Source organism: Corvus moneduloides, chromosome 5 (genome assembly GCF_009650955.1).
Source record: "Corvus moneduloides isolate bCorMon1 chromosome 5, bCorMon1.pri, whole genome shotgun sequence".
Lineage (NCBI taxonomy): Eukaryota > Metazoa > Chordata > Aves > Passeriformes > Corvidae > Corvus > Corvus moneduloides.
In genome coordinates this window covers 38,616,447-38,638,031 of record NC_045480.1, presented here as the reverse complement: position 1 = coordinate 38,638,031, position 21,585 = coordinate 38,616,447, and the positions used below count along the sequence as shown (strand labels likewise).

The 21,585-nt window shown below is 37.3% G+C and overlaps 1 protein-coding gene and 1 long non-coding RNA gene across 15 annotated transcripts in view; one reads left to right on the top strand and one right to left on the bottom strand.

Annotated features, from left to right (window-relative positions):
* Positions 1-252: 252 nt before the first annotated feature.
* Positions 253-3,998, top strand: LOC116443813. The gene is made up of 3 exons (XR_004240064.1): positions 253-975; positions 1,542-1,627; positions 3,900-3,998. It is a non-coding gene; the product is annotated as an uncharacterized LOC116443813 (long non-coding RNA).
* Positions 1,966-21,585, bottom strand: part of NEK1 (NIMA related kinase 1) — a 51,993-nt gene continuing 32,373 nt past the window's right edge. For 9 of the 14 annotated variants that reach the window (XM_032108418.1, XM_032108420.1, XM_032108422.1 and 6 more), the window contains 11 exons: positions 20,637-20,789; positions 19,793-19,978; positions 19,081-19,201; positions 18,791-18,873; positions 17,657-17,874; positions 15,317-15,471; positions 14,224-14,435; positions 11,993-12,126; positions 11,580-11,712; positions 10,474-10,482; positions 6,964-9,608 (listed from right to left, as the gene is read on the bottom strand). In XM_032108418.1, the coding sequence (XP_031964309.1) occupies positions 9,595-9,608; positions 10,474-10,482; positions 11,580-11,712; positions 11,993-12,126; positions 14,224-14,435; positions 15,317-15,471; positions 17,657-17,874; positions 18,791-18,873; positions 19,081-19,201; positions 19,793-19,978; positions 20,637-20,789 (1,418 nt within the window). In that variant the 3' untranslated portion in view covers positions 6,964-9,594. Of the gene's footprint in view, positions 3,012-6,297; positions 10,483-11,579; positions 11,713-11,992; positions 12,127-14,223; positions 14,436-15,316; positions 15,472-17,656; positions 17,875-18,790; positions 18,874-19,080; positions 19,202-19,792; positions 19,979-20,636; positions 20,790-21,585 lie in introns of those variants that run through there. The other 5 variants (XM_032108415.1, XM_032108416.1, XM_032108414.1 and 2 more) reach the window with 3 other exon arrangements.

Here is a 21,585-nt window from a genome sequence, read left to right as displayed (position 1 = left end):
GGCTTCCCAAGTCAATAAGGACATTGAGACACAAAATGAATTCTCTGAGGCTGCTAGTGCTACAAGGCTATATAATCACTCTGGGATTGCCAAAGATTTCTCTTTTTTTTTTTTAAGATTTGTGTCACTTTCACTCCCACACATCTGGCAAGAGAACTCTGCACTGGCTTAGCTGAAAAATCTTATCTCATAGATCATTACAAGCAATAAATTCCAGCCTTTGTGCTTACTTATATTGTCTCACAGCCTGGAGTCACTGATTTTGTAGAACTAGAAATGTGGGCTGTAAAATATTTACTCACTAGCATGCCCCCACCACCAAGAAAAAACCCAACCCCCCAAAAACCATGCCACGCCTCAAAACCAAGCCTCAATCTCTTTCATTGTGAAGGCAGCTTTGAAAATGTAAATCACATAAAGCTGGCTCTCAGGGCCAAAGAAAACAGGCAGCTGGATTCCATCCCCCAGCTAAGAATCAGCCCTTAAATACCTCTTAAATAGACACTTTATATGAGCTACAGTCAAACTCATTTTCAAGTAATGTTTTCCCACGTGTCCCAGAAAATGCGAACAGCAACTCTGTGTGTGGATGGACTGGGGCACTGACAATAGGTAAGTGTGCCAAAAACCTGCAAACTGCTAATGCAATTCTACCACAATTCCTCTCTAAGGTCACACCTGTGCTAAAAAACTGATGTATTTTTAATCCACGTCATAGTCCTTTTATATAGCTAAGGCAGCTGTGCTCTAAAGAACTGTCAGCAAATGGCCTGTGCTAGGTCTTTTCCTGCATGCTAGTTCACATTGGTAGGCATTTTTTTTTCTGGTATTATCTTCTGGAAGCATTCTTATTTATGGGCTTTATTGTGCTGATCCTTTTCTATATGACAGGCATGGGGAACATGAAGGCAGGGTTACCTCATACATGGAAGGCTTGACAGCTTGTGGCAAAAAAGTCTGGAAAGATATGAGAAGGTAAGACAAATGGACAAGGACTGGCACAGATGCATTTGTCTCTACAGGTTAAATTAAATAAAATGCTGGGGAGGAAGCAAAGGAACAATTCCTAGTACTAAACTACAGATCTCCAGTTTAGCATCCTATCTCTTGGAGTAGAATTCATCCTACTATTAACAAGCAGGATCAGAGTTAGTAATGACCAGCAAGTGTTGCTCAGTGGCAAATTCTCTGGGTGTGGGGGAATATGGTATGGAGACACTTGAGGTGCAACATACTCTCATATCTCTGTATTCCTCATGATCAGATTTCAGAGGAAAAATTGGCAGCTGGCATATAATAAAGCCAGAATATTTTCCAAGAGACAACAATCATTCTTGAGTATCTTACCCCAGCAAAAACATGGCAGAATAACCAATCAGGTTATAATGAACATGAAATGCCTTCCCCTTTGTTTTGATAGGACAAATTAATGTTTTTACTCTAAGTAGTGTTGTATAACATGAAACATAGTAGTTTTAAACAATATACCAGCACAATCCAGGAACAAGCTGTAACTTAATTTTTGGCATTTTTATTTTCAGTTTCCCCAGTGGCTGTTAGTGAGTGCATGGAAGAATTTTTTAATCAGTCCTGATACACATTCACATATCCAGCCATCAAGATTGAGGTTAGTGCATTATAGCTGGTGCGGGAACCTTAACTTACTTGCATCAACTTTAGGAGGATTAAGTCAGAAACAGTACTATTTTAATGCCATTTTTTTGTATTTACTTGGGAAATACTCTTGACAATTTAAAGTTTCCCATGGGAGGTGTCAAGAGGTCACTGAAATTTTCCTGGGCAAGGGAGGAAGAGTGGTTGAAACCATGGCCTCCCTGCTGCTTCCTTCAGTATTTTTCTTCATGTCATTAGTGCTGTGCTCGGCCCTTTCCTCCCAGCTTCCATTAGAAGAGAGAGGGAGAAAATGTAAAAGTATTAGTGAGAAATGGAGGCAAGAAACATAGAAAAGGCTTCCCTGCTGTTTTATTTGGTTGCTTCTAGGCCTCAGTAACAGTAAACTTAGCACAGAAAATGAGTATAGAATATATTGCCTAGTATGCACAAAAACTCCCAGATGCTTTTAGTGCATTTTTTTTCCCTAGCTCATTCTATTATTCTACACAGTCTTCTGGCCAACGATCACAAAGCCTTCTGACCTCTCTGTTATCCTATGGCAAGAAAGTACAGTTCCCTAAGGCTGCAAAAGCATCGGGAGTTGGATTTCCAGAAATGAGGTACCTGCAATTTCCATGACCATCAGTGTAGCTGTGAGCAGCATATTCTTCAGACAACACTGAGACAGAAATGCAGAATGGAGGGATAGGGGACACCCCACATCTTACAGGCTTGCCAGTCTTCTGAATTGCATCTGAAAATACCTGAGGTATCATAGATAGCTTTGTTAAAGCTAGTGACTGTAGGAAGTGATCTGACCTGTGTCATACCATGGATTAGTGCGTTCCCTCTAACAAGTCCCCATGGTTTATTGTGTGATAAGCTAAGCAATTGCACAATTAGTAAATTATTTCAATTATACATTTCTCACATTTTTAACTGCTGTAAGGCAGAATAAAACATCTGTGGGGATTTTGCCAGCGAGTGAAAACAAAAATAGTGCTAAGTAAATACATTACAACTTGATTAATGCAAGATAAACATTATAGGCTACACAGCTTTTGCTCCTCAGCAGGCCTATTTCACATGGTATGTTCATACATAAATTTCTCTTACTAACACTGCACAAGCAGTCTGGCACCATCCTTGACAGATGAGCTTTAGGAACTGTTATGAAGTGGTTTAAGTTATAGCTCCATCTGTTGTATCCCATCCTTCTGATGGAGATTGTGTTCACTGTGGCAGAATAAGCAGAATGGAAGACGTGTTCATACCTTCACCAACTGCAGCTCAGAGTCTGGTGCCTTGGCTCACACCCATCCTCTCAGCAGTTTAATCAATGACGCTCTGCTTCATGCCCAAGCATGAGGGTGGGCGAAAATTTCCTTCTGCTGGTCCTGATAATCATCAGCAGAGGGAAAGAACAGACTGTGGTGAACAGGAGAAGCTTAACAAATCACAATGGGATCTGACTCAAGCTTTCTTTAATTTTACTGGGAGGAAGGAGGCCTTATGACTATGCTCATCCATGCTCCACTACTGTATGTATGGCTACATACTGGGGGTGGTGGTGGAAAGTCTGCCCATTATGGATCTGAGCAAAGTAGTTACTACAGCATCACTGCATGGGTAACAAAGGCTGTGGGCCAGGACTGAACTGTGCTTTCTTTCCCACCTGGCAATGTTTGACCTCATGGTCTGTGGAGTCAGAATTTGCTGAAATTTCTGGATAAACAGGATTGTCCAATGTAGAGAAAGCAATAGTGGTCTGAGCAAAGGTGACAAAGAAGTATTAAGTGAATACAGTGAGTTAAGTTATTCAGGGCACTGTGATCATTAACTGATGTACTGAAGTCCACGGTGGAACAGGATATAGAGGTCAGTGCAATTAAGCTTTTCCACAGATGGGAAAAAAGTGCTATATTACTAAGCTAAAAAATCACATCAGGGAAGTTTTAGTGATGTTGAAATAATTCTCATATATGTAACAATAAATACAGGTCTACTAAATAAGGCTTTAAAACTACTGAGTATACAAAAATATATATACTCGTATTTCTTATAATTAAAAGACATAAGTATGTCCAGTGTTATGTCCAAATATACTCTATTGAGAAGCTTAACTGTCATAGACTTCATCTTTTAGGTTCTTACAATGTTTAAAGAAAAGGATTAAAATACTCCAAATGGTTATGTAAGTTATCAAAATTAACATTAGTGGGAAAGGATCAATTAAATGTGCTATAATAATGGCAAATTAGTTGCATTTTATTACTATCTTTCAGATATCTTTATCAAGAATTTTACAGATTTCCAGAATAAATGAGGTTGGAAAAGACCTCTTGAGATCAAGTCCAACCTTTGCCTGAGTATCACCATGTCAACTAGGCCATTGCAGTAAGTACCATGTCTAGTTTTTTCTTAAACACTTCCATACAAAGAAAGAAACAAAATGCAGAGGAAATATAACACCTACAGCAGTTTATAAAAAGCAGTTTTAAGCAGGGTTCATGTTAGCCATGATCCACAATAGACAGTTCTGGCTCATCATTAATGGCACCTCAGGTTTTCTGTCCTTTTCGTATCCCTATCAAATCAATCACTTCAGAAAAAGGCTACACACCTGAATTTTGCAAAACTTCTCTGACAGCATTCAGAATGCAATCAGAACTCAGAAATTCTAGCAGCAATAAAGCAAACAACAATAAGAACATTTGACTGCTGATGGGGGAGTCAATAGGAGGAAAGTATGGCATCCCTGAAGTATTGCTTGTGATTAAAAATTTTTAAGAGAGATAGAACCACAGTCTTTTTTTTTAGCCTAAAATTTGAATTTAGGGAAGTTTTATTCTATATCAAGGATACAGCCAAAATGCATACTTCACCCCTTCCGCTAGGGAGGAGATTACTGTCAGGACAGTGTGCAGGATACAGCAAAAATTAGGGTATGTCAAAGACCTGATTGGTTCTCTTCTCCTCAGAGCAGGTCTGCATCAGCTCAAGCCACAGTCCTATTTAAATCTGAACTGTATTTTTTCCTGGCTGACTACAGTCCCTGGGGGAACATCCATCAGCCAAGCAGAAGTGAATCATGCAACGCCCCAGCCTCACACTTGATACAGTCAGCCTCAGGGATGACTTGCGAAAGAACTGTCACAGCTGTCCTGAAACTAAGCAAATGCTACCTCGCTGGAGTTTTCCCACTGTGCAACCCACCTGTGGCTTTGGCTTTTGCTGTGCAGCTCATGTGAAAAAATCCTCCAAGTCTTTGGCTCTATGAGTCCTCTAAACTGTATTGTTAAAAAAAGAGTGAATGGAATTGGCTAAATCCCATCTTAGTTTAAAAATGTCTTGGAAATAAAATCTGGAAGAGTGCACCAGATCAGAGATGCTCAAGGCAAGGAATTTAGGAGTAGCAGCTGAGCTCATATATATATATATATACATATACACACACATACATATACACATACCTATGTATACATGTCTCACAAGTAACTGCAAATTAATAGATCTTTGTGGAAGCAGCTCAATTAAAGCTTTAGTTGATGAATAAGTGTTTTTAAGACTCTTGCAAAAGCCAACCATTCTAAAGTGCTACAATTTGAATTGATGAACCCATCAGCTCAGCTGGAAAACATACCAACTTGGAAATGCATCTGAAGCACAAATTGCATTAACACACAAATTTAACTTAAAGGAACCTCTTTATGGGTTTTAAAACTACTGCTTAAACTCTACAAATTGCTCCATTTAAACTGCTATGATAAAAATGGCAAAAAAGGTTTAGGAACAGTAACCACTGATTTCTATTTTACGCTAAATTTGAGTCTACATGGTTCATGAATGAACAAATGGTAAAATAAGACTTGAGAAAGCACACACTGATTTGAAAAGAAAAACATTTAAAAGGACTGAAAAGTTAAATTTCTATATTTGTCCTTGGTTTATCACAGCTAATAAAATTATGTAGTGTAGCTTTATTTGAGCTTTGATGTGGTGCTTTTAGTGGAGACACAAGTCAAATCAGTAATTTAGTCAGGGGCATGCTTCTACTGGCATTGGGGAAGATTATACAGAGCCCAACCATACATTTCAACTGTGCTAAAAGTGTTGTATTTTATTTAAATTTGCATCTAGTCATTTGGGGGAACAGGATATTTCATGCCATAAACCTACTAGAGAGCATCCAAAGGAAGGCTACAAAGATGGTGGAGGACTGTGAAGGGAAGCCGTATGAGGGGCAGCTGAGGTCACTTGGTCTGTTCAGCCTGGAGAGGAGGAGGCTGAGGGGAAACCTCACTGCAGTTACAGCTGCCTTGTGAGGGGAAGAGGAGGGGCAGGGACTGACCTCTTTCTGTGGTGACAGTGACAGGACCTGAGGGAATGGCCTTAAGTTGCGTCAGGAGAGGTTTAGGTCGGATATCAGGAAAAGGTTCTTCTCCTAGAGGGTGGTTGGGCACTGGAACAGGCTCCCCAGGAAAGTGGTTACAGAGTGACTGCCAGAGTTCAAGGAGTGTTTGGACAAGGCTCTCAGGCACACGGTGCGATTGTTCAGGACCAGGAGTTGGACTCTATGATCCTTGTAGGTCCCTTCCAACTCAGGATATTCTATGGTTCTATGATCCTCCTATCCTCCAGGAAAAGGAATGTAAAGATTTGTAAACAAACAATTGTACTTACGGGTATTTTCAGAACATGGCCTTGTACAAGGAAATACCCATAAACGGCAGGGCCTTAGGACCTCCTGCTCCGGCTCAGCCTCGCCGCTTCCCCCGCAGGCCGCCCTTGTCCAGCCTCGGTGGGACCCGCACGGGGCTCTGAGGCCGCGCCCGCCCGCGCGCTGCCCCCTGGCGGCTGCCGGCGGCGGCTCAAGGGCCGGCACAACACCCGCAGCCCGGCTTTCCATCGATTCCGGCAAAGATGCAGGGCTTAGAACGATGAGGTGAGCGGAGAATGCGTGCTCAAACGAGAGCAAGAGGGACAGAGAAGCAGTAAAAGCTGACGTAAGAATTACTGATAAATAATGCACATTTCTAAAGAGCACAAAGAGCCCTGTTAGGAATGAGGTAGATTGGAACTTGATTTCAATCAGCCATTCACTCACCAGACCACAGAAAAACCTGTGCTCTGCCTTGGTTCACGTTGCCCAACCAGATAACACATTTTTCTGAAGTTCCTTCTAGCAGTAACTTCAAATATGCACTCATCAGAGTTCAGCAAATTAAAGAGCAAAAGCCTCTTCAGGCTCTGTTCTTCAAAAATGGTTTTAGGCATCAGTGCTCTGGGTAGAGTACTGTACCTGTTCAGCTCAAACCAGGTCACTGCTGGGGGTCTTACTCCTTTCTGCTAATCGTTTTTGGGTTGTTTGGTTGCTTTTTTTTTTTTTTTTTTTGACATTCCTCAACTGAACTTAAGAGTTGGCTTCAAGGGTCAAGAAGCAAGTCTGAGGACAGAGACATGTTAAATAGTTCACAGAATATGTTTTGTGTGAAAAATACCAGTCCATATCTCAATTTGCTACTAGAATTACAACAGAAAATTCTTCAAAGTGAATTTAATATGCACACAAGCCAAATGCTCAGCTAATTTCAATAAATTACATACAGACCAATTAATTATCTTGCAGCCACACTGTCCCTGATGTCATTATAGCACACATTAAATATGGATTTAACATTTGAGATGAAAGTATTACTTTAGCAGACAAACTTATTTACTGTGTCAGTTTTAAGTTAGCTTTTGAGGCATTTCAAGGATATTCAGTCTTGGGTGGCAGGTTTGAAGATTATTCTTGAAAAGCTGTCCACAATTTACATGTATTTTTCAAATCATTGATTGGTAAAAAGGTCTGTTTGTAAATCTTGCAGTCTGCAGATTATGTCCATTTTTGTAGCCAGTGCACTACATAAGAAATGAACAGTGTCAATAATGATACAATTCCAATTTAAAAGAAGTGAACATGGCCCAGTCTTTGACTTCAGTAAGACTGCATCACCTTAAGGGGATTCAAAACCATAGAGGATAGAATACACCAGTTGGTGTGTTTTATTGTTTCCATACAGTTATGCTATATTATTTTAAATCTAAAGGTTCTGAGTGCTCCCTTCCTGCAAAAGGTGGGCAAGGTATGATTTGAAAAATCAAACCCAAAAAAGGAAAGCAATTCAGATTAATTTTTTAATGAAGTCTTTAGGGTGTGTTTGCTAAATGTCATGGATGACGTAGCTCATGAGGATCATCCCTCTGAATAGATTATGCAGCAGTGAAAAGTGGAATGGAAGAGAAGCCTGGTGAAAAGTTTACTGTGGGAAGCTAAGAAAAAAGAAATAAAGAAGGAAAGGGAATGAGAAGCAGCATAGGACAGAACCAGCACTGTTTCCAACAATGATCACAGTTTCTCATCAGATGAAGAGGTGTTTATCAAAGAAATAAGGATATAAAAAATAATCTATTAAAGGCAATTAATTATTACTGCTATTAATTTTATTCTCACCACAGATTCCCAGGATACTGCTGAACTAGAGTAAGTTTGGTATCTTTAAAAAAATTAACACTTTTCAGTGGGCAAAATTTTAATAATGACACCATAAAACAATTATACAAAAATCATGTACATATTTTGACAGTTTAAATAATAAATATATACATATATATCTATATATACTTGCTTTTACTTTGTGGAAAAGCAACTTTTGACAGTTTTAGATTGTGACTGGTTGTAGCTGAAAAAAAAAAAACCAACCAAACCTATTTTTGTCTAATAGGGCACTTGGAAGTTCGACAATTCATCAAATTCATAACAAGAAACTTACTGTAATGGGTAAACCAGTAAAGCTGATGCAGAGACGATGACTGGAAAACAGCAGAATCCATAACGTCTGCCCTGTATTACTGCTTTGACATGAGGAATGAGGAAATGTGTGTCAGAAGAAACCTGCTTTTGCTTGTAGGGTGGTGGAAACGAAGCCATACAATACAGGAGCCAAAAGATGTGAAGTATTACACAGCACTTGCGGCTGCAGTATTTCATTTTACCCTGTGGCTGCTGGAGCAATGACTAGAACAGCCAGGTTTTAAAGCCAAACAGGAAACCTCCCCCCTTTCAGTTCAACAGTGTAGTACATCATCATTGACCAGATTACAAAATTCAAGAGAGGGAAACAACTGGGATTTTTGGGAAGGGGAAGAAGAAGAAAAATATTGAAAAAAAGAGTATTCTAGCTCCAAATGGATTTTATAATCTCAATCCCCCTGCCCCAGACATTTCAATGATGACTTATGTACCAGTTTGCCCTGGTTCAGAAACACTATTAAGATATTTCAGATGTGACAGAAGCTTTCAGCTTCAAAATACAATATAAGTGAAATACTTGAACTGGACCACTAGATAAAGATACTATTAAAATACAACCATGAGAGTCAATAAAAACAAAATAATTTCTTTGTGTAGGTGTAAAGAAAAGCTATTTGAAGTATGTAAGTGAATAGCCAGATGTGAGTATTTCCACAACACAGTAATGCTTCCAACTGCTCAACCTTACCAGCTAACTGCTCATATGGCAGAAATTCTGTTTTAATTACAGGTCTCAGTTTTGTATCAGAATATATACAGGTATTTCTTTCTCTGTTTCTTTTGAAATTTGAGAGGTTACAGGTTTGGGATTTTTTGTTTGGTTTGTTGAGGTTTTTGGGTTTTGTTGATTTTTCTGTTGTTGTTGTTGGCTGTTTGGTGTGTGTTTTTTTAAATTTTAGGCACCTAAAATTTCAGGAACACATATGCAAATCCACACAAGAGAACTCTAAAGGTATCTCAGTTTAAAAGGCATGTTTTTTTCTCTTTTTCATACAATCAATATTCTTTTTTAAAGTCTTGCCTCTCCTGCCCCATGTTACATTCTCCACTACAATTTGTTACTCAGCTGTGCAGACTTCAGACACTGATATGTAGTAAGCACTAAGGAATTTCCTGAGTCAGGTTTATTCATCATTACCTGTAAAAAGTAGAAGAGGGGGACAGACAGTGTGAAAAGAAGAGACACACAGACACAAGTCAAGCTAGGGTTACAAAACAATCTAGAAACCACAATTTAGTGAGCAATAACACAAGAATCCACTAAGGCTGTCACCAATGAGGTGACCATTACCAAAGCTGCCTTAAAGCGCTACACACAAATATTGAACATCGTGTCACCTTGGATTAGCGAATTTAAGATAGCTGCACCTCAAGTGGCCTGCTTCAGTGAGAACAATCCTCTTAGGAAAGAGCAATAGTAATTTTTTCCCAACATTTCTTATTTGAAGAGTATAAGGCTTTTGAGACAGAAGCTCAGGAAGATCCTTCTGTCTGTCATTTGTCCTTTATTCACCCTATTAGCATAGGACTTTTAAATTTAAGTGTCTAAAATGTAAAGAATGACTTCTTCTTATCATTTCTTGGATGCTACCACACATTTGTAAAATACAGAATTAGAACTGAATCTAATAAAAATAGCCACTTGTTAATCAGCATTTTGCAAGATAAAAGTCAGCTCATTTTAATAGGATTCACTCAGACAACAGTTTATAATTTATATGCCAGCATTTCAGCAAATTTTCATTTAAGCCTTTTCGTACTACTTTTAAAATATCCTTAATGCAGAGTAGCAAGCAAAAGAAAATGGTAACACTATAGTAACCATTTTCTTATTATTCTACATTGCCAGTCTTTTGGACACTTGAAAAATGAACTACTACAGTGTATCTTTCCAAATCTGTCATTAAATCAATAAACTGTGGCTGAAAAAGTATTTTTCAGACATTTCTCTGTCATATTTCTCTAACACAGCACAAAAACAACATGGAACTGATAGTTCTTACCTAGTGGTTCTGTATCAGTAGAAAAAAAATTGGGAAAATGTAATTTGTATTAGAATTTTAAAAAAATTATTATGTTTTTGTAACTAGGCTTAAGACTTACCCCCTCAAGTATTTGCATATAAGTGTCATAGAAAGCCGTACACTTACTTGACCTTATAATGCTATTGCAACACATTTGTAAAAGAATTTAAAATATGCACAAAGCATGTGTTGGTTAACATGCATTTGAATATTTTTTTCAAAATTGAAATACATTAAATGATGATCATTACACACACTTCTAAAGCCAATATATGATGCTTCTGATTTCTATAAAACTAATTAAAATTTTAGCTTTCTTTTTTTTCCCCTCTCCAGTGAAGAATTTGATCATTAGAAATCTAAAAATAGATAACTGCAGCTAAATTTTTGACATGAGAGAAACGGAAAAAATCAAACCCATTCCCTCACTGATGGTGGTCTGTGTGGTTTTTCGTAAGAGTGACTCTGAAAGATTGAGGAACCATCCATCTGCCTCATAACCTGTGCTAAGCTAGGCAGGGCTCCAGAGCAAAATAAATTTTCTTCATGTATTACTGAGTCACCAACTAAGATGGATGGTACATACACATCAAAGTCTTCTGAAAAATGCTAATTATAGGATAAAGAGCTCCATGAAATTTTCAGAAAAGGAGCGAAGGTGCAACATATTAAAAGTAATATTACAGAAAGCATAATACTACTTTAGCTAAAAGTTCATTAATTCTTAGGATAAAATTTGTTTTGATTCTGAAAGTTTTGTTCTGGATTTCCACTTTCCCCATCTGTGTAACTGTTCTACAGAAATTAAATAATTACACTGTACCTTTTGTAAGCCAATTATTGTTACAGTTGACTGTACATGTACATTCTGTTAAATCAGAGTGGTCAGCAAAGTCTGCCACATTTTGCTGCAGGAATAAAAATACCCTTTGTGGAAAATTTTAATTAATTTAACCAATCAAAGCACAGATATGTTCTATATTCTGTGATACTATGATGTTTTAGAAGTGTATTAGAACCTATATTGTATATGACCAAGAAAGAACATAAGACGAGCCGCAACTGCCAGGATACATGAAGATTACCTTCTTGGTAAGCTCCATCTGCCATTACCAGGTGAAGTATTTTGGCATACAGGTGTTTGTGTTCATTTCCAAGGACAGTCTGAATGACGGTTGAACAAATATCAATATTTTCATCCTCATCTTCAAGTGTAACCTGGGGGAAAGAACAAACCATGTTGCCAAAATTAAAATGGGTATAAAATTAAATAGTTCAAATTTATTAAATGCAATTCTTGGTTAAGACCAAAGTTCTTCTCTTTAATCCACCGTCAGGGCATTTTCTCTGTTAATATTTTAGTGTGCCAAAACGGAATAAAAGACTATAGAAAAAAACCTTTTACTCTAGTCACACAAAGCAATTAGTTAACTGGCAAAGAAAACAGTCCTAGGTACTTGTTTCTTAAAATATTTCCACTTGAGCTTATTCCACAAACCTTTATTTTCTCATAAACTTCAATTAATTTATCAAAGCCTATTTCCTGCTCCAGGTTATATCTCAACTCTTCTAAATGACTGAAGATACTATCACATTCTTCACATTCACTGGCAATCTCTCCATCACTATTATCTAGAAAGAAACAAAACAACAGTAAAACCCCTTCAGTTTTCCTACATTCTTAATGTTGTTTCTAAGTCTCTAAAATAGATAACCTTTAAATGCAACCAAACAGATAAGCTCAGGAGCACTGGATGATGTTGGCAGATGTTCTGACAATGTGCAAGAAAATAGGAATAGTCTCTTTCTTCAAAAAAATCCCAAATGGGAAGTGTCCAGCTATCCCCTCTAAATCCCCACTCTGACAATTAGCCATAAGGGTATTCAGCCTGAAGGGATACAAAGTATGGTCTTAGAGCAGAATTTTAGTTAGCAAAGTAGGTCAAGTTTCATACCACCACTCTATAGATTTCTGAGGTGAAATTCATGAAGGGTTTGGCAGCTGTCCCATGCAAGGGAAAGGAGCTCGTTAATGAAGCAGCTGTCTTCTAGCAAAAAAATAAGGACACGTATGTTACCCATCCATTACTTTCTGCCCTGAGATGCATCTTGTTCCATGGAGCAAGTCTAAAAAAACCCCAGTATTAATTTAGCTACAGAGTTCCTCATTCTTTTATAAGGGCATGTCTGTTGTGTAGAAAATTAAGTATGCTGAGTGGTGCAATAAGATACGGGAGAGAAATCAAGATAATTTTGTTTATAGGCAAAATTACAGAACCTTACAGAAACCTTAAAAACAGGTTTGTAACAGTAAAACATTAGGTAAATCTAACAAAAAAAAGGATGTTTTAAAAAATACAAGACAGAATCCCTATGTAAAATCCCATTATGAAATGCAAGAAAAAATACTATCTTAAATAAGCATTGAAATTCAGAGAGAACTTGTCTACCAGGAAAAATATACAACTTCTTACATTTCAGAGCATACACTATCAAACCTTTAAATAGTATTACCTGGTAGATCACAGACTTCGTGAGTTAGTATTAGAACTCTACTACTTACAATTCTTATATATGACTAGTGTAAGGTCTAGTCCTGACCAAATCACATCCTTCATTCAAGCATCAACAGTCAAATCAATAAGAAATTACCATTAAAATAAAAAGAAAAGTTGTATGTAGGTTAGAAACCCATTAGGTTATTTCTAATCCTCTATCTAATGTCTAGGTCTTGAGCAGATTTTGTCTCAAGTTCTATCTGTTACCCTTTTGAAGGCTGGCCTGCCTTCCTCCCTGCCCCAAAAATGAAACCTGCAATTCTTATGGAATATCTAGAAGGTAGGACACTGGTATTAAACACTAGCACTTGCAATAACAGCAGAATCACAGAAGCAGATAGTGTTGCATGTAACCAGCGTATAACATCAGCACTGTCACAAAATTAAAGACATTAACTAAGTTTATTTTACCTTAAAATAATTCTTGGAATGTATTATACAGATAATATCTTACAGGTATATTCACAGATGTTGAAGTTGTTGAAAATTGTCTTCAATAAAAATTACACAAAAGCTATGTTTCAGATGAGTTACTGATCCTCTACAACTTTTTATAACTATATTTCTAAATGCACTTAATTTTACAGCAAAATACTTCTATTTCCACAGAATTTAAAAAACAGAACTGAGACTTCAGGACGTTGTGCATATCTAATGCAAAATGCTGAAAGCGGTAATTAATTTATCTGTCTCATTTTTATTCTGACTGCTTTAATGCCTAATTTTGGCTAAGGACAAGGTGAATAATTTCATGTTCCTTCTGACTGCCTGTTAAATTACTTAACTGTAATTTAAGCTGGATCCCAGATACTCCAGCCATGTCAATTGCTATTTCTTTTTCACACCTAAAGCCATGAAGTATTCAAGACATACAATGCACTCTGTCTTTGATCTTCCTTGAAGCCAAGTTTTAGATAACTTAGAGAAAACGGCATTTACCATCACTGCCCAACAAACAGCCAAGCTTTAATTTGCAACATGGAATGCTGCTTAGATGTTGACCTTAACATTCAGAAAGTCTGACTATTATCTGATTTTTTTACACTTACGTATACAAACTATTAATTAGAGCTTTACTTCATTACAAGTTAACAAAGCTAAAACATTATTCTGTGTTTGAATTTTTAACATAAATAAATAACTTATGAAACAGGTGTAACAGAAATTATACCTGACTGCCATTCTTCATTAAGAGCACTTTCACTGCTGGGGTTATTTTCATCTGCTTCATCCAGCTCAGTACCATTTGTTATGCATTCCACGGCATTAGCCTTTAAAGTAGACTCCTCTTCTTCACTCAGTTCCTCACTAGGCTGCTCCCTAAGCAACTGTTCCATTGAATCTCGGAGATCCTGCAAATCTGTATCTGTCTCTCCAAACATACTAAAGGAATGTGATACAAAGTTTATATAATTAACACTTTACAAGACAAACCCTGTAGCAAGAGTTCATTTCTTTTGTTAAGCAGCAAACTGAAAAGCCAATCTAGCAGGAGGAGAAAAAAAGCCCAAGAGACAGCCTCCACCCTCCGGCCCCCCTCCCCCAGCTATTTGTGACCTCAGTCCAACATGACTACAGCATCGATACCATTGTATCATGCCACCACAGGGAATAAACAGATACCCAACAGTCTCATAAAAAGATAGTAAGTCCTCAATTCAACTGTATTAGTAAGATAATTTCAAAATCCTTGTAATTGTGCACTATTATAGAACCCTGGCAAGTACAACATTTTCAATCCAGATGAAAATGTGTCTGGAGCAAAAAAGACATCTAGATCTAATCAGAATAGATACACCAGACTATCCAAGCTGTGGGGAATAGTCAATTCCAGGGTCAGATTTTGAAGCCCCTGAAAGAATTTGGGGGACTTGAAGAACATTCTAATACAACAGTAGAGGAGATAAATGAGCAATATTCCCAGAACATAGAAAGAAAGGAAATATTCAAGAAATCTTTATTTCTAGAAGACCAATAGCAATCAACTCTGAGTTGCTTGAGCAAAATGCAAGTTGCAGACACCAGACAGAATAGCACCTTGGATGGATTTTGGGAAGGAAATTCAGACAGCTATTGTATACAGTATACCCCACTGGCTTCTCAATTCTCTGGAAAAAGACTTAAAGTAAATGATGATTCAATACAAAATTTTAAAAATCTGGGTTAAAACCCCATGCTGGTATAGTGTGTATAACAGTATCTAACCAAAAACATTCTTGATCCAAGATGGCTCTTAAAATACTTGATAAACTTGATACACTCACACATCCTCAGAATCAGAGGGTCCTTCTTTGGCTTGCTCATCTTCCGTATCATCTGTTTCAAGATTATGCTGATGCTGCACATCTGCTACACTGGGAACATCAACTAAAGTTCTGTACAATTTGTAAAGATCTGGGAGTGAACATGTTCTCAACATCTACAAAGGCAATAGAAAGCCTGCTTGGTAACAATATTAAAGACAGTTTGAGTTTACAGAATACTTTAGAATGACATTCCTTTTTTTGTTCTTTTTCATTTGAAGGTAAATTTAAAAATAACAATGTGTCCAGCACAGATACTCTAATTGTTGAAAATTTGACATATTGACTTTTACCTCTCAGTTAAAAGGAAAGCATTCCTCCTGCTTCTACGGGTTACAGTGACTGAAAAGCTAAGAACATCAAGTGACATACAGCTCCTGGTTTTATGCTGATTTGTTCACCACCTTGACAGCTAACTAAAGGAACCCTAAAGCAGATAAATAATACATATACAATTTTTTACAATGTATTTGTGTCAATCACTTCTCGTTAAGACCATTTTAAATAGCTGACAAAGGAGTAAGTTTTAAAATGACACTTTATTATTTTTGTAGGTTGGTCACTGAAAACAGTAACTTTTGTTTATGGTGTATTTCAATGCAGTTTCATAGCATTGCCATCAAAGGAACAATTTCAAGGTCCATTTCAACCTCTACTATGAAAGTGAAGGAACAATTAGAAAACTGACCTTACCCTGTATTTGAAAGTTCCCAAGTATTTTGAAAAATGCTTCTGTTCCTATTAGCTTACTTCTGTTAGCCTACACACAGGACATGAACTCTGTCTACCCTGCTCCCTGCTAAAGGTTTCCATAGTTTCTGGGTGAGAGCTGCAGCAGAAGTGTATTTGGGAAATTCCAGAAAGTTACATTTGCAGGTACTGCCCAGAAGTACTGAATATCCTCTTGCTGCAACCAAATGAGGAAAGGGAATGCGTTGCTCTCTGTCATCAAGTCTGCTGCAGCAGTAACAACACACCTGCTGCATTTCTCCAAGCTCTCTGCCCCTCCAGTCTGTGTTAATGAAGCTGTGTCAAACAATTCTGGCCAAAACACACGCCAAATATGTAGTAATAAGTGACATACTGAAGCACTTCATACAGGTGCACCAGAGAACTCCATCATAAAGCATAACCACTACTTTCTCAATCAGATAAGGTGCAAAGAATGTTCATCTTCTCCCTACTCACAAGTTACATTTTCTGTAATCATTGTACAACTCCCAGATTAACAGCTTCATAAACTAGGTGAGTTGATAATAGACTAACCCTTGAGAAATGAAAATGAGAGCAAAAAATCCATGTCTGTGAATATATGGATCTGTGAATTTTTTATCACAGATGCAAACAGCACTATCCTTGATTATTATGCTTCCTAGCTATGCATCAACCAATGGCCACTACTCAATATTCAATTATTCATCAATAGTGCAACTTCATGCAGTCACAAAAAAAGACTGAGAGTCAAAGGAAGAAACATTCTTTCTTATGTAGCATTGCACCACCTAGGAAATCCTTTTCTACATAACAACTAAATGCAATGCAAGCATGCCTGTTTCCAGAGACCTTGGCACTGTTGTTTCTCCAAAAAGCAGTGGCTCTTTCATGCACTTTCCACTCTGAATTACATGCAATACTTGCCTGGATTATAAAGAGTCTGTTTCATCTACTAGTTTCATAACACCTCTTAACATATTTCAAATCTGTATCAAAACCACGTTCCACCACCCTATGCTCATTTCAGAGTGTGAGCTGCAACTCAACCCTATGTAGCTGGTCAGGAAATGTCTTTAAGAAACCAGTTACTTCCATTCACTGTTCTTCAGGCTTTCTGCTTCACAACAAGAAGCTATTATGGTAGGTTAAATCCTACAGGAAAAAAAATCACTTGGTTGGCAGAAATGACAAGATAGCTTTGCTGCCCTGTTCAGTGATTATGTTTATGATGGCAAGGTAGTAACAATTCTAAAAAGAATGCACAAAAGGGAGAAAGCAGATAGGGCAAATTAGAAATGTCTTCATAAACTCTCTCAGTTATGTCTCAGAGAAAGGGCGGAATGCCTTCACAAACACCTGGAACACAGAATGCTGAATGGTGAAACCAGAGACTTTCACTGCTGCATGAGACTTGCTGATACCATGAGTACAGTGCAGTCAAACTACAGGGAAGACATGGCTAGACAGATGCAAACACCTCCTGAAAGAGTTGTGCCATCTGTTCTGGCCTCATTCAACTTCAATAAGAAAGTAAGAATAATACTATAGAAAAAAAAAAAGTATTTCTTTTTAGCTTTTTAAACTTGCCTTTGGGTCGTTTGCATCAAAAAGTCCTGTAGAAAGTCCAATCAACAATGAGCTTTTGCCTTTATTTTTTGCTGGTGATATGGAACGTGAACGAGGTACAAAAGACTCTTCCTGTGAAGACTGAGCTGACAGAACTGGTGAGGCTGTTGGTACAGCTGTGGGCTGTATTACCCTCTGGAATAAGGGTTCAGCTTGCTGAGAGTCACTGGAACAAGTTTCTGATGTGGTAAAACAAAGCTTGTTACAAATCTAACTAGATTAAAACCCCAAGACACTTAAGGAAATGGTAACTAATGTGAATAAAACTAATTTCTGTTATGCAATTAGAGGGAAAAGTAGATAGCACTTTAAAAGTCTTAAAATATTTTTGATTATTTTAGTAAATACCATTATAATGTGACATTTTCCCGTTTTAACTTTTGGAGAATATACAACCTTCAGCTATAGCCTCTTCTGTTCTCATGCCTTCTGTTTTCTCATTATCCAATCCTTGACTGATATTATGTCATCCATTTTCACCTGTTGCTTATTACCTTATATATTTCTTCAAAGTTATCTCAATATAATTTGCCCAAACAGGGGGAAAAAAACCCATCCACTTTGCTTAAGGCACCCATAATTTGATGCAAGAGTATCACCAATGATACTTGATAGTATTGCCAGTTTCTGAAGCTACTTCCCAGACCTCCAAGAATAAGCAATTCTTCTATACAATAAAGATAAAAGATTGTCATTAGGAACTGTTTAAAACATTGAGCTGCAGCTCAATATTAATTTGAGATATGTATTAACAAAGCAACACTTCTATTAAGTAAATCATCAGATCTCATAACATCTTAAATAGTCAATTGAAAAAGCTGTAACATTCAGAAAATTGACATCCACTTTCAAGTGTCAGTATGGGCCACTGTCCTGTTCATCTATACACACTGTAGCTTTGATGTAACATGTTTTCTTCCAAAGTGGCAAACATAATACCCCCAATTTGTCTTCCTAATCCATCAGAAAATTCCTTTTTAGAAGTAAGAACTGAAGAAGCAAACAAAACCTCACTCTTTTGGGGTTAATGAAGTGAGAAGGGATGGCTCAAGCACCCCGTACTGCCAAGCCATGGAACACGAGACTTGCACTGACCTGCTGAAGCTTCCTTTTGTGATTGCACCTTGTCCAGCACTACTTTCTCCGAAGCTGCCTCATTCATTCCATCATGTTGTGCCCTATTATAACACATCACATCAAGGGGAAAACACCATGCAAAAAATGGTCATTAGTCTACTGAAGTCACCAAGTGCAGTAAAACTAACACAGCAGCAAGCAATGAAGCTTTAGCTTAGTGTAACATTTTAACTGACATGTCCAAAAAAAACCCTCAGATAAAGCTCAGTTTTTTGAAATGGAGAGAGAGGTCAGAAGAGAGTACTTACGTATCCTCTTTCTCTTTTACCCACACTTCATTAACAGTGATAGGAAACTCCTTATTCTCCTTACTCTGGCGCATTTTATCTTCCAATTCTTCCAACATCTCTGCTTCCAAATCATCAGGCTCTAAAATTAATAATTATTTACCATATTAAAAATTAATCCCAACCAAGCAAAAAGATGGGGGAGTATACATTTTAAGATTACACTTAAATCCTCCAGCTATAATAATTTTCTGTGTTTTTCAGAAACAGCAGAAGTTTTGTAATCCCAGAGCTAAATGTTTTGGTTCTTTTCTGATACCAGAAGAGTATCTTAAGGCTCCAATGAACTGTGTCTTCTAAAAACCTCAGTAACATGCCCCCAGAGATCAAAAGGATGCTGGTATCATATAGGGGAAAAGATTACAGCACAATTGATGGGGAGAAGCAGACCAAAACCCCACCAAATTAACAATAAAGAATTTGAAGCACTTAAGAATTCTATTTGTACTCAGAAGTTTTCTATAAGCAGACAAAAAATGTTTCTGGAAATTTACCAAATACATTACTGAATCAGTTACAATACAGGCATAGAAAGCACCAGGCCCTACCTAAAATGTGTTAATAAAAAACTGCACATTACTTATGGGAAGATATGAAAGTATACAGGATCATTCCTCCCCTTATTGCATTCAATAAACAGATTGTAATTAGAATTATTGATGAAATGAGTTACCATCCAGCATAACAGGTTTGCTCTGCACCAGGGTGGGTCCAGTTCTTTGAGATTCTTCTGGTACAGTCACGACAGGCTTTGTAACACCATCTGGTGCTGAAGACTGAGCTCCAACAGGAGAAAAAGCCTTCTCTTCCTTCTCCTCCGATGAAGACTGATGATCTCCTTCAAGAAGTTCTGCAGTACCTAACAGAAAATGATTCTATTATTTAAACAGTGCTTCGCCATGTTTGGATAACAAACTCCAGTGTGGCTAATAATGTAAGTTGGGAATTTTTGTTTCTTTAAAGGAAAACAGGGGGAAAAAAAAGTTTGCATGCTTTTAGTACAACTGTTATAAAGAAGAAAGCCAGAAATATCAAAATTTTAATTTCATATGTTACATTATCCTTAGTACAAGTTTATATTTGGAACAAACTTAAGTCCTTTCGTCCTTAGAAAGCACAAAGGGCACGAGTTGACCAGAAAAAAAAAAAATTGATTGATATGATAAGTCACATGCTGACAACAAGGTTGCAGGACACATCTAATACAATATTCAGATGATGATATCCTTTCAAAAAGTAGGATTGTTTTTCTATTAAAAGGCAAAGTTTAAGACTTTTCAGCAAAATGAAGATCCTTTCCTTTCAGTACATCCTGGTCAATTTCTTACCACTTCACTGAGTTTTAAATATTTTGGTGTCCTCTAGTATTAGCTTGTGCTTACATTCAGAACTGAGGCAACACCCAGAAGTAGAAAACAAGAGAGAATATAAGAATATGCTTCTATTACTTCAAAATTTTTCTCAGTAGATAAACTGTCACTGCACTTACAGTGCAGATAATTACCCGCTGTGCTTACCATTTATTTCATCTTGTTCCTCAAGTATGTCAGTTTGCAGCTGCAGCTCTGCTTCTCCTAGGATCCTCAGAACTGAATCAGTGGGACTTTTTCCCCAGACTTTCCTGTGAGGTTCACCAATATCTAACTTAATTACTTCCCCCAGAGTTTGACCTGTTAGGACACAAACATAAAAACTTTTCTGAATTAGAAATTTTTATTCATTTTTTATATAATGAAAAAATCAAACACACAACCTCCACAAAACTAAAACCTACAAAGGCTACAAAGCCAGAACTCATGTCACCTCACCCCAAATCAGACAGCCTAAAGACTGTGCTCATCTAGAGTTTTTCTTCTGCCAATTCCAATCAGTAACAGGAGTTATTCAATATCAGTTGACATATGCAGCTTAATAGCAGCAGCAGCTCTTTTCAGAAGTTCACGCACTCCAAAAGAAAGCAGTATGAGAAATGTTTAACTGTGGCATGGAATGGTCTTGAACTTTACCTGAAATGGTAAACTAGAAAGTCTCTTGTCTTGCTATCCTTTGACATTTATTTCTGTTATTTCTCTCTCCAAAGAAAACAGGATATAAAGCAACAAAGAAAAACAGAGCAAAGGAAGTTTCTTATCTTCTAACATTCTAGCCCTATAAAACTACTAGGCAAAGGTGCAACTGTCACATTCTCAATGATTATTTATTTCTAAAATGTGAAACAGACTTTTAGTAAGACATACTGAAACCAGGAAAAACGGGTTCCAACCAAAAGCCCAGAGAAGGCAAATAGAAAATTTGGAATGACAGTCTTGATTTAAGAAAGGAAAAAGCTAAGAAAGGCTCAATAGAAGTAACAGATAAAAATTGAGAAAAAACCTTTTTTTTTCCTACTGATAACATAACAGGATTTTCAAGCTAAGTAAGAAACTTTCATATATTTTAAATGCCTTTTATTCTTTTCATTAAATT